This window comes from Ostrea edulis, chromosome 4 (assembly GCF_947568905.1).
Source record: "Ostrea edulis chromosome 4, xbOstEdul1.1, whole genome shotgun sequence".
Classification (NCBI taxonomy): Eukaryota; Metazoa; Mollusca; class Bivalvia; order Ostreida; family Ostreidae; genus Ostrea; species Ostrea edulis.
In genome coordinates, this window is record NC_079167.1 from 7,863,214 (window position 1) to 7,877,254 (window position 14,041).

General features: G+C 34.6%; 1 protein-coding gene across 1 annotated transcript in view; it reads right to left on the reverse strand.

Annotated features, from left to right (window-relative positions):
• Window positions 1-14,041, reverse strand: part of LOC130053972 (uncharacterized) — a 108,155-nt gene that overhangs the window by 71,324 nt on the left and 22,790 nt on the right. The window contains exons 19-25 of the mRNA XM_056161816.1: window positions 11,475-11,681; window positions 11,118-11,312; window positions 7,770-7,970; window positions 5,930-6,166; window positions 5,148-5,399; window positions 2,097-2,294; window positions 678-919 (exon numbers count right to left, since the gene is read on the reverse strand). Of these exons, the coding sequence (XP_056017791.1) occupies window positions 678-919; window positions 2,097-2,294; window positions 5,148-5,399; window positions 5,930-6,166; window positions 7,770-7,970; window positions 11,118-11,312; window positions 11,475-11,681 (1,532 nt within the window). The remainder of the gene's footprint in view (window positions 1-677; window positions 920-2,096; window positions 2,295-5,147; window positions 5,400-5,929; window positions 6,167-7,769; window positions 7,971-11,117; window positions 11,313-11,474; window positions 11,682-14,041) is intronic.

Consider the following 14,041-nt stretch of genomic DNA (forward strand, 5'->3'; position numbering starts at 1 on the left):
ACATCTTACGCCATTCAAATAACGAATATACCGTTATGTACTACAAATGTCAAGATAACGATTAACATTTTTCTATTTTACATTGAACCAATGGCGCATTTAGTAACAACAAATACATAATTACAAAGATAGAATATTGAACTCTTTGGCTCTCCATATATTCATGAGGAAATGGCTATTATTACAACTTGTAAAGATGTCAAAGGCATAAACATTAGAAATGTAAAAATATAGAGCTATCTTTGCATGATAAGATATATATATATATATATCAATAAGACGTATCTATGCAAGAGATCTCTTGCTCTTAAAATAAATAAAATGGCAGAGCTCAACCACTGCAACAGGAGACTAATGATCAAACCACAGCTAGCTAGTATTAAATACAACCACAGCTAGCTAGTATGCAGGCATTAAGATTAAATACAACCTCAAACCACAGCTAGCTCGTATGCAGGCATTAAGATTAAATACAACCTCAAACCACAGCTAGCTCGTATGCAGGCATTAAGATTAAATACAACCTCAAACCACAGCTAGCTCGTATGCAGGCATTAAGATTAAATACAACCTCTCTGTTTCAGAAATAAGAGACGACTAATTTTATAAATACCAATGTGTCAACTCTATTAGTATCATAAATATAAAACTTGTACAATATAATGTTTTCCACTTACATTAGATGAACTTGTTGTAACAGTGGAGAATGAAGAAGGCTCATCGATATCAATGGCTATGTTATCATTAGGAAAAAGTCCACCTGAACACCCTGTTTTGAAATTCTGTTCAGAAAGTGGAGTTGTAGCAGATATTGCTGACTTGTAAGCATTTTCAAAACAGTTGGATCCAATAGTTTGTCCCGTTGTTTCAACTCCATAAGTCATGGTAATCAGTGAGGTGTACAAGGCCTGCTGATTTTCTGGTGTGTTAAAAAGAGCAGATCAAGTCTATAATACATATTCAAAGTAACAAACAGTCAAATAAAAGAATTTTCAAATCATGATTTTCACATATCTTTAAGAGTTATTTTCAGATGTTCAACCATTTTTATCACTCATCACTTCAAAGTCAACCACAGCACAATTGATATTGAAATGTTCACCCTTAATTGACACTCGCAACAATGGCTGCAGTCACTGCTAAATTTCATTTCACTTAATTCACATTTAGCAAACACAGTTGTTTTCAAAGATGAGAACAAGCAAAAGTAACATATTAAACCCTGCAGATAGGTAATAAAAGTAACATATTAAACCCTGCAGATAGGTAATAAAAGTAACATATTAAACCCTGCAGATAGGTAATATTCATGCTAAAACTTCACAGGATATAAAATAATATCCCAATGTTCAATCCTGATTTCTAAAATTATTTCGAGATTTTTTAATATGATATCAACACAAGAAACTTAACCCCAAAACAGCAATAAAATAACACTAAAAGGGTCGTGGGCTTGTAAGGTAACCCCAAAGCAGCAATAAAATAACACTAAAAGGGTCGTGGGCTTGTAAGGTAACCCCAAAACAGCAATAAAATAACACTAAAAGGGTCGTGGGCTTGTAAGGTAACCCCAAAACAGCAATAAAATAACACTAAAAGGGTCGTAGGCTTGTAAGGTAACCCAGGCATCACATTTTTTTTTAACGAAAGTGAAATATCAATAGAACAATTTTTGTGTAGGAAATTGCTCCAGATTACTGAAGATTTTTCAGTTTCTATCTACTTTAAATACATTTTCGACTTGATCTAAACATCAGGTGTTAATTGGGGACATGAATTGCACTACTTTGATAAAAAGATCATTGGTTCCTGTAATTATGCACAAACTTGCAGAAGTCCAGATTAAAAATTGTAAAATATTTGGGTTATTCGGTCTCACCTTGAACAAATGCTTTATATGGACAGGCACCTTAAAATTCATTACATCTGGACCCCTTCAACTAGATATAACACTGGTTCAATCGTTTTACAGAAAAGGGTGATATGTGATAATTTAAGCTACACATAACACTATCAATAGCAGATAGTAGATGCAAAGTGATTCAAGTGACCTCGCAATTCTGTTTCTGGAAGGCAATAGCCACCAAATAACTTACCAGGAGTGCATGCTGGGATGCGTTCAGACCATGGACTTCCTGTTGAACAGGTCAGGGTCTTCACTGCTTGTCCAGGATATTTATAAAACGTGTATGTCTGATCACACTTTAAGTCACACTGGAATCCATTGGCAATGGCACTGCAGTTCTTCTGACCAAACGAAGGCTTTTCCAGCGAGTGAGGGGAACATAGGGCAGCTGACAAGAATTTGTTTAAATCCATATTTTTAATACATATATAATGTTTTTTAAAGTATTTTCAATAGTGACATTTAAAGCAATGGAAGAAAGAAAGCAATGCCACACTTCTTATCCTTAATCATTAGAAGCTTGACTAGAATCGCATTCCTTGAATTTGCTTCAAAATATTATAAACCTCCCAGAGAACCATATATGATGAGGGCCTACTTCACCCCTGAAAACCGCGAAAATTCATATCAAAAGTTTGATATTTTAAACATTTCTTAATTCACAACTCAATTATCATGTGACAAAACTAATTTACCAAGATTTATTTTTATCAATGTTTCATCCGTCACAAACCTTTAAAGTTTGACTGTTTATAATTCTGCGACCTTTTGAGTTAACATAAAAACCTAAATTTAAATAAGATATGTTTGTGAAACACTGATGCCTCCATATGACCAAACTCCAAGGTCAAGGTCAGGAGGTGGAAAATTTTGCAACCTAAAGAAAGATCTTGTCAAAAGGAATACACATGTAAAATATGAAATCCCTATCACCAAACATTCAAAAGTTATGGCCAAGGTTAAAGTTTTCAAAAAGGGTCATTTCCCAAGGTAAAGGTCACAAGGTCAGAGGTTTAAAAAAATCTACCAAAATAAAGGTCTTGTCACAAGGAATATACACAAGAAATTTGAACATCCTGTCACCATCCCATCAAAAGTTATGGACCAAGCTTAAAGTTTTAAAATGTTTTAGCAGACGGACAGATCAAAATATATATGCCCTCGCATCTCCAATTAAGGGGACATAAAAAGAATCAAGTTAAAATACATAATATAACAAGAAATGTTTGTAAAATATACATGTCCCCATGATGCAAAATTGAAAAGGGTTATACACATGCATCATTTAATTGATAGTGCCAAAACAATTCAAGATATTGAGCGGACAATATCTTCCTATATCCATGGCTTTAGGATGTACCAGTGTACCAAGTTTGGTGTCAATCAAGCTAATGATTCTGAAAATATAGGAGACAAAATATTACTATGTCCAATTTGACCCTTGACCTCTGACTATTTGAACCCAAAATTAAAAGGGGTCATCTACTCCTTATTGATGTACCAGTGTACCAAGTTTGATGTCTTTCAAAGGGTTCTCTAGATACTGAGCAGACAGTATCTTCCTATATCCAGTTTGACCCTTGACCTCAAAATCAATAGAGCTTATCTACTCCTTACAATGTACCAGTGTAGTAAGTTTGATGTCTGTCAAGGAAAGATTTCTCAAGATATTGAACAGACAGTATCTTCCTATGTCCAGAGTGGATTGACCCTTGACCTTTTGACCTGAAAATCAATAAGGATCCTCTTCTTCTCATAACCAACCCATATATGAAATATCATTATGATCAAATGAATGGTTCTCATGAGATTGAGCGGACAACATGTGGTTTACCAATCAACAGTTGCAAAGCAATATGCCCCTTTCTTTGAAGGGGGGAATAAATATTAGAAATAAAAGTCTAGTTTCTTAATATTATGGAGAATATAAAGACATTGAAAGCATGTGGTAATTTCTACATAATCAGCTTTGTTGAATATACAGATTACTTCCATTATTTTCAAACCCCCATAATACAAACAACCTAGTAAAACATTTATTCCTTAATTGCATCCATTTCTTGTAATTTAATGGCATAAAGGATCCATTTCATTAACTGATATTTTTCATGTCAAAAAGGATCCATTTCATTTGCCCACATTTTCTGTCCCATAACATCATTTTTCACAAGTGTTTATTTCATTTTCATAATTAATGAGTGACTGTGAACAAGTTTTCTGCCAATGAATCAGGGTTTAAACTTAGCACTTGTCCACTTGCCAATTGCAAGTAAAATTTTGTGTGGGCGCCTAAATTCACTCTTTCGCTCGCCCACATGGCGAGTGATTTCTGTGAATGGGAATCTGTAATAATTGCATTGGTTAAAGCGTTTTGGAGATGTCTTCTACAAGTTAAAATGAAAGTAAACCATGCACGATTTTTACCCAAGTCGATCGACAAGATTACCGATGTCAAAAAAGCTGCAAGTTTTTGAGCTTGCTGAAAAAAGAGAGGACGATTGCAGTCTTCATGATGATTATGACATAGGGATATGATAAAATAGAAAGCTGCTATTAGTACAAAGAAAGCAGCGTTGTTGTCAGAACAAATTGAAAAAATATTGGAGATGGAATAGAAATAATCTAAAAATGAATATTTTTGTGGTAGTGTACAAGTATATTTACATGTATTATATAAAATAAAAAAGTATGGAAATCTATTTTCCACCTCTCTAAATATTACTAATTTACTATGCATTCAAACGGCATAATTAATCAAACACACACAAAATATTCATGTATGATCCATTCACATGTCTCATGGATATCTTGCCTTATTTTTCATCAGATGTGGGTTAGCATGTTTTGTTGTGGGCTCCCAGAAATAACATTTCAGGAGCCCACATGGCTCCTGGAAATTTTAGTTAACTTTTAAACCTGTGAATTAAGTTTAAAAGGGAGACAACTTTATTTGTGGAAAGGTAACAAGCTTGTGGACAGTTGTGGTTTGTAATTTCAGTATGTAAGGTATGTGTGCTATGTTAACATTCTAAATTTAAAACCAAAATGTGTATACCTTATATTTCTAGAGAGTGTCACCAAGACATCAAATATTTTGTTTTAACTACTTGCATAGCATTACATTTCATCGAATAACCCGTGACCTCACATTGCAATGTACTGATCAACAGTTACACAACTACTCAGTTCAGCCCTTAACACATACGGTTCTCAGTGAAACTATACCTCATCATCAGCCTACCTGCTGTGTACACCTGAATTTGACACTGATCAGTCCTTCCACTTGTATCAGTCACGGTCACAGTGATTGTTCTAACTGTTCCAATAAAGCTAGCACTGACAGGTAAGTACGGAGGATTGTAAGTGGTGGAATTTATTCCAACATTGTCCGTACTCACTACCTCTGATGGATTTACTGTAAAGTTTGTGATCTCTGTGTTGGTTACATACACTGTTTTGGCTAATGGACAGGTCACTTTAGGAGGTTCTTCATCTGTGTCATAATGATATTAGAGGGAAAGTCATTAAAAACAAGTGCATTGTTTTTTACACAAGTAGAAAAAAAATTAATATCAGGTGTAAACACATGTACAAACAGGTGTAAACACATGTACAAAACATTATAAACCATATTCCACCGCTAAGGAAAACTTTCTAGACATGTTTTTCTGTACCTGCCAAATATCTATTGAATTCATTTGTCCTAAACATGTTAAGAATTACAAGTTACTGCAGTTTGAGATTAACCGTTAACATTACATGGAGGCAATTAACAAGAGATCATTCTTATACTTCAGGACAGTCAACTTCCCTATAGCCTAGTCAAACATGGGTGTTGCTAAAATGCAAACACAAAATGGAACGGAAATTTAAAAATACATTCTGAGAATGACTTCTAATTCTCTCTGTAATTTCTGCATCCCTTATTCATAATAAGCCTTTACATACCACAGTTGTTTTCCGTTCCCTTCCGTTTTCCATTCCGTGTTTTAGCAACACCCATCTAACACCACCTCAACAAACCTGAGACAGACACTGTAAAGCTACACTTCTCCTGGTTCCCATTGAAGTCTGCGACAGTGTAAGTAATATTGACTGGAGTATTCTCTAACACAAGTGTTGTGTTAGCATTTTTAGGGAAAACCTCAAATGTCTTAATTCCAACATTGTCCGACACAATTGGTGAGTTGTGAGATATCTGAGAGAACTGGATGAGAATCATATTTCCTGGACAAGTAGAGATGGTGGGATTGGTGGTATCTATAACATACATATACTTAAAAATTATTCACCTAATTTGAACAACAAGCACTGTATGCACAGGTCTCAGGATACCCGCAAATCATTCTGACAAACTGTTATTATCTTATAGCTTTTAGGAAGATTATAACATATAGGTTTTAACCATTAGATATGATGTACTATCTTGTCTCAGTGTAACCATGCAACACCTCACCTCAGTGTAATATATTCAATCTACACTTTATGAGGATACTTTCAAATAATTCTAATCTTTTCTGTTGTTGCTTTTGATAAGATTTTCTAAATGCCTTCATCATATTTTTACTATTTCCAAATTCTCTACCCTTGGAAGGGTGTATGACCTTTGATTCAATAAGCTTGAATTCCTTCAATTACCTACAGATGCTTTGTGCCAACTTAAAATGAAACTGGTCTGGTTGATAAAAAGATGAAGATGAGGACGTGTCAGAGACATACAACATTATTAATCCAAAAAGCTCACTTGAATTTAGCCAAGCAAAAAACAGTTCATGGACATCAAAATCAAAACTCACATTTGGACTATACTGGAAAAATTGAATCAATGCTAGCTTGTATTCTTCTATACATACTCCTTGTACATTTTTCTGACTTTGACATTGACCGTACCCTTATGTTCAATACATTGGATAAATATTAAAGAAATAATTTTCTTTAGTTCAATTTTTTTTTCATCTTTTGTCTTTTTTGGCATGTAAATTGCAATTATAATTATACCATTTGAAACATGGATATCTAATAGAGAAAAATTAATTACGAAATGTTCATTAAGAGATGCTCACTGTCCAAGCCATTCATCTGGTACAGCATTGTCCAATATATGGATGATCAATTGTTGTAGTTTAATTACAATAAATAACAGGTATTCTTATCCCCTTTTAAATTTAAATAAATGAAACAGATCACCAACACATGTGAAGTTTATTTGGTTGACCGATCGCAAAAAAAATTGTTATGTGAGGATATACAGAATCATTTAACCATGTGTAGCCATGTATAATTCTGATGGAGAATTTTTAAAGTTTCTACATATCCATACTTTGTAAAATTCTGGACACATACAGTGTACTGTTAATTTAGGTTGTGGTTTGAATGAAACTTGAATCTGTAATGCATGAGGATGTTTATAAATATTGTCATTGCAGAGTTTGGTCAGCTGGAAACTTCAAACAGAATGAATTTTCTTTTCGGCTTTATCCATGTGCAACATGATTGTATGCTTAATCCTCCTCCATATGTGAATCTTAAGTTTATAAGATTCAAAATGACCATCACCCCCCCCCCCCCCCCCCCCCACCCTTTTCGCTAGATTTCTTCTGTGCAAAAAGGTGCGATCCTTCATTTGGCCACATCTATGCACCTTCCAGCAAAGAAAGATTAATGAGCTTCTACCTGTAGGACTGAGAATTGCCTCGTGGTTCTTGTGGTATTGAAAATTGACGTTAACGCTCACCAGTAAAACTCAGTAAATAAGAGCATTATATCAGCATTAAGAGAAAATAGTTATTCCCTAATTCACATATGATATTGATTTTAGAACTACACAAACTTGTATGTCATTGTATAATGTAAGAATATTTACCTTCACACTCGGTGGGTACAGTAGAATTCCATATCAGACTATTAGCTGTGCCACTCAACATACATTTCAATGCACTTCCTGAAGGTATATTGAAACCTGCCCGATTACATCCAAATGTGGCAACCTGATCCAGTTGAAATCCTTTGACATCTCCAGAAAGATACCCTCCTCTGGGGTATCCTGGGTCAGGGCAAGTTGTTCCTGAGAATAGTTTTTGAAATACATAAACAATACAACAAAAAAATAGCAGGTAATTCAATTTTTAAAATTGATAGTCACTTTGGTCCCACAAAAACTTGTCATTGAACCTATTCTACATGTTGAATATTCTTCTAAGGAACTGCAGTTTTGTTTCTCTTGAGAAATACAACAATATATATGTATTGCAAACTAGAAAAGACATGTAAAAAAGAATATCTTAAAGAAAACAAATTTACATTCCATAACCCATAACGACTGAATTGGTAAAACTGAAAATCAAAAGTGTCCTTCCTCTTTCATATCTGAGCATTACCTTTACATTCAATGACAATCTTCTCAGTAATCTAAAGTTATTGCATGAGATATTGGCATAGAAAGTGCTACATGAATTATATATATGAAAATATCTTAAGTCCCATAACTTATAAAGACAATGCCAATAAATCTGAAAATCAGAAGGGGTTTTCCTCTGCCTTAAATTCAAGTATTATGTATAAAATTTATGAAAATCTTCCCAAGAAAACTTTAAAGTTATTGGGTGCCAGAGAACACAATGATGGGTGAAGATTACTAGAAGCATTTCAAGCACCCTGTTACTACATGTATGTGCCATAGAAAGCACCACATGTATAATCTTATCAATTAATATTTAAAAAATCTACATCCCATAACTCCACGAGGACAAAGTTGATAAATCTGAAAATCAAAAAACACCTTCCTCTGCCTAATCTAAGTATCATGTATAAAATTTATGAAAATCTTCCCAAGGAAACTTAAGTTGTCACATGCCATATAGCAGATTAATTACTATATTAGGCATAAAAATAACAACTGACTTTAACCACTCAGATTTAGTTTTAGGGATACTTGATCATCAATCTGGCCAAAATAGCATCACTTTCAAAAAATTTGCTTGAATGAAAGGTCCAAGTTATTCTTACTGGCATAGCTTTTTATGAATTTATCGCATTTTTTTTTCTTCTTCTTTTTTAAGTGCGAGTGTGTATTCATTATTGTATGCAATGAAATTTATTGATTTATTATTTGCTAATCATATGTGGAAGGTTATTCATGATTAATAAATCTGTTAATTGCTGTTACACTTTCACCACACATTGCCCAAACTGGTGCTTCATATTTTCTACCATCAAAAGTAGGCTCAGTATATTTGTAGTCAGATGTAAGGAAATAATATAACCTAGCTAGTGAAGTATCTATAAACAAGCCAATAATAATTTGTCGTAATTCATTAATGTAATTTTGGTTTTTTGTTGTTTTTTTTGTAAATTTACAAAGAATGACTTATGCAAAATAATTTTCAAATTTTCACTAGATTTTATTTTTGATGTTTTTGTACATGCATGTACAAGAACACCAGCTCTTAAAATATGAAATAAAGTCCCCCCAAATATGTTAATTTTTCCAAATTCATGAAAATTTGACCTCACAAAATAAGTGATTCTACAACAAACTGTGATTCTATAGTTGGGCATTATTTGCAATATGGATGATAAGGCCAATTCAACTTAATTAGTAGATTATCATCCAGGGTCACAAAAAATATGGGGCGGGTTGGAGGATTTTATTTTTATTCCCCCCCCCCCCCCCCCCCCCCCCCCGAGAGAAAAAATTTAATGACAAATGGCATCACACAAAGTGTTAATCAAGTTATTCAACATTCAAAGAATCTTTGGTAGAAGATATAAAACCAACATTCTGTGACTTTAATCATTCACTCATGTCACTGGGAAGCAAGTTTGTTTGAAATAATAATTTTTGCGAAAATAAAAAAAATCGGGGCGGGCACTTTTTTGAGGGGCTGGCAGGGATGATAAAATATCAATTAATTTTAATTGGCCTAATGTGGAAAATATCAGTGAATTAATATTTCTGATCAAAATAAACTTCAACAAGATATATTGCATACATTGATTTTGTAAATATAGCTATTCACTCAATATCAACTCAAAAAACATCCCATATGAAGCCAGTTTAACCATCTTAGAACTGCTGACATCACTATACAGTCAAAATCAGTGCTTTTGTATGTGAAGCTCTCCATTCCCACCAAGAAATATCAATCACATCAAAAAACAAAAAGTATTTTGAATTAAGGAAGAATCCTAAACCAGAGAAATTCGATATGAAAGAAAAGTGGAGTCTGCATATCACAATATTTAGAAACGGAAAACTTTCAAATTCACTATTTAGTCAAGAAATGCAATTTCAGTAGAAAGTAATCTGAAATTTCTTTATTTAAATCCCCTGCTGGACATGAATCCATGATCTACAGTACAGCAGTTGATACGCTAACCTACTCAGCTAGGCAATTACATCTATAAGGAATAGACAAATATTGCTGATATTTATATTTTCATTCACGTTTTAAAACGAAGTCAGCCATTATGATAATTTAGCATCTATAGTAAATCTATTTGCTAATCCACAAGTCCAAGATTACAACCAGTTATCCATCGTCCTCGTGGTACATTCATAGCTAAATATGCAGTATCCAGCGCATGCGCATATAATGCCCACTAATTCACAGAAACAATAAAAGTTTTCCCGCCACTACCCATCATAGTTAAGAAGTGCGAGCAAAGAGAAGACACTCGCGTGTGTATCAATTTCGTTTTTGTTTACTTGCTTTGAAGTCTGCATATTTAGCTATGAATGTACGTAAGAGGACGAAGGATAATTTACAATTAGACAAGGGTAAGGTACTTACCTGTAGGATAATTGGGATTATCCGAGTCCTCGTCGTACATTCAGAGCTAAATCCCTCCCTACCCATCTTTCTGCATGTATACTACATCATTTTGCCACTTTGTGTCCTCTTTGCTCGCACTTCTTAACTATGATGGGTAGCGGAAGGAAAACTTTTATTGTTTCTGTGAATTAGTGGGCATTATCTGCGCATGCGCTGGATACTGCATATTTAGCTATGAATGTACCATGAGGACTCGGATAATCCCAATTATCCTACAGGTAAGTACCTTACCCTTGTCTAATTGTAAATTATTTCTTTTTCATCCCCCAAACAAGAACAAATGAATGAAATAGGTAGCTAAGCAAAGCAATATTCATAGTCCAAACAAATTAATTCACTTTGCATAAATATTATAGTTTACATTTCAAAAGTCTCACCTTCACATCGCAGACTTCCAAAGTCCCAATTTCCATCCGCCATGCATTTGACAATGGCATCATTTGTAGAATTGGAGGCACCTTTCCTAGTCTGGAGATTTTCACAAGTAAAAGGGAAAGAAGCTCCATAAGTTGTTGAAGCTGGGGTAGGGTAAGAAGATCCTGGTTCTCTGGTGGGGTTTCCACAATCAATGACTACAAAATTTTATTATTGTGGTTTTCTCCAATGCAGAACCATAACAAAGGTAACAGTTCCCACACACCATATGACAGTAAAGTTGTCCCCATTTCAGAATGACATTAAATTGAGGTTATTTATGTAAAACTTTCTGATCCAATCAAAATAAATCTACTCACCACCACATTCATATGGAGCACCATATAGAGCATAGGTATTAGTCTGTTTGTTGTACAGGCACTGGCGCTGATTGACAAATGTCCCTTTCCCTTGTACATCACATGTCATATTCAAATAATCTAAGTAACTGATTGGGTTACTTGAACTAAGAACTGGGTTGTTTTTCAAGTTCAGTGTACTCAGGTTTTCTACTGGGCATGTTGCCACTGAAAATAAATCAAAAACCAAATTATAACACTAAGCTAATGTTAAAAACTTTTCCCTAACCACCCCATTACTCACTAAAACAAAAGGCCCATAGGCCAATTCACTCACCTGGGTCACCATGGGTCTGCTGTTGTTCTGCTATTTGAATTTTTAAAAGATTTTTCCACCAATATTCATTCCCATGAAAAAGTTTGACCCTATATTGTGGCCCCAAAGGATCAAGACATATCCCAACTTAAATTCCCAGAACATGGGGATGCCTAAATACCAATATGACTAACATGGCCTTGCTGTTCTAGAGAAGGTCAATGTCACAAGGTCAAAGATCATAGTATGAAATGAAAGGCCTTGACTTAAGAAATCTATATATAAAATATGAAAGTTCAACCTTAAATAGTTCAAGAGATATTGAATAGGTTAGGTTTTATTAGAAGTAGGTCAAACTCCAGAGGGAAAGGTCACAAGGTTATAAACTTTAGTGTCATAAATAGGTCATGTCAAAGAATGCACATATTAAATATTAGAGTCGTATCATTCACCATTCAAAAGTTATGACCAAGGGTTAAGTCTCCGACAGACATGACAAAATCAATATATGCCCTCCCCCTTTCAGACTATAGTCAAGGAGGCAAAAAAACTTTGAATCAATACAACTTCCGAACATTTGTGTTTCGATATGATTTAGTGTTGCCCTGCTACTCTTGAAAAGAATTCGTTTTAATTCCATATAAAACTTTGAGCTTCTTTTATGGCCCTACCCTGCCTCTGGGGCCACTGATGTGGAAAAAAACTTAATTTGAATTACCTGTATGTGCTTGCATATCAATATGACTAGTCATGGCCCTGCTGATGTAAAGATGAAGATTGTTAAAGATGTTTCCCTATAAATTCTATGTAAAACTTATCTACTGTGGAACCCCACATACTCCTGGGGTCATGATCGAAAAAGAACAACCTTGAATCTGCACTAACTGACCATGCTTGCATATCAATATGTCTAATCATGGCCCTGCTGTTCTTGAGAAGATTCCCTATATATTCTCAGGTAAAACTTTGACTCCCTATTATGGTCCAACCCTACATCTGGGGGCCACTATTTGTAACCCTACATCTGGGGGTCACTATTTGAAAAAAATTGAATCTGCACTACTTGTGGATACTTGAATATAAAAAGGACTTTGACAGCTTTTTATAGCAGAAATAAAGATCTTTTATGAAAAAAGTGAATTATTTTTACAAGGAATACACTTTATATTTACATGAAACCACTATTCCCAAAATCATGTTTGTAAACACGGAGTCAAGAGCTTATCTAGTCTGTAAAGAAATGCTTGTCATTAGCCAGGAAATGCAACAAGAGGCCCATGGGCCACATCGCTCACCTGAGTCACCTTGGCTCATAATTAAAGATTTTTCCTATACGCAAAACTTTGATCCCTATTGTGGCCCCAACCTACTCCCAGGGGCCATGATTTTTACAAAATTGAATCTGCACTATGTCATGAAGCTTTCTGGCCAGTGATTTTTAATGATTTTCCCTATAAATTTGTATGTAAAATTTTGATTCCCTACTGTGTCCCTGGGCATCTTACCCCCGGGGACCATGATTTTTACAAACTTCAATCTGCACTATATCAGGAAGCTTTTGTGCAAATATAAACTTCTTTAGCCTAATGGTTCTTAAGGAGAATTTTTTAAAAAGATTTTCTCTATTTATTAGTTATATAAAACTCTCATCCCCTATTGTGGCCCCATCCTAACCCCAGGGGTCATGCGTTTCACAAACTTGAATCTGCACTATGTCAGGAAGCTTTCATGTAAATCTCAGCTTTTCTGGCTCAGTGGTTCTTGAGAAGAAGATTTTTCAAGATTTCCCCTATATATTTGGATGTAAAATTTTGATCCCCTACAGTTGAGGCGCCTCATCTTACTCCTGGGGGTCATGATTTTGACAAAGTTGAATCTGCACTATGTCAGGAAGATTTCATATAAATTTCCACTTTTTAAAGATTTCCCCTATATATTTGTTTGTAAAACTTTGATCCCCTATTGTCACCTCATCTTACCTTATGGGCCAAGATTTTAACAAACTTGAATCTGCACATGTCAGGAAGCTTTCATGTAATTTCAACTTTCCTGGCCCAGTAGTTTTTGAGAAGATTTTAAAAGATGTTCCCTATATATTTGTATGTAAAACACTTTGATCCCCTATTGTGGCCCCATCCATCCCCCGGGGGCCATGTTTTAACAAACTTGAATCTGCACTATGTCAGGAAGCTTTCTGTAAATTTCAGCTCTTCTGGCCGAGCGGTTCTTGAGAAGAAGATTTTTAAATGACCCCACCCTATTTTTGCATTTT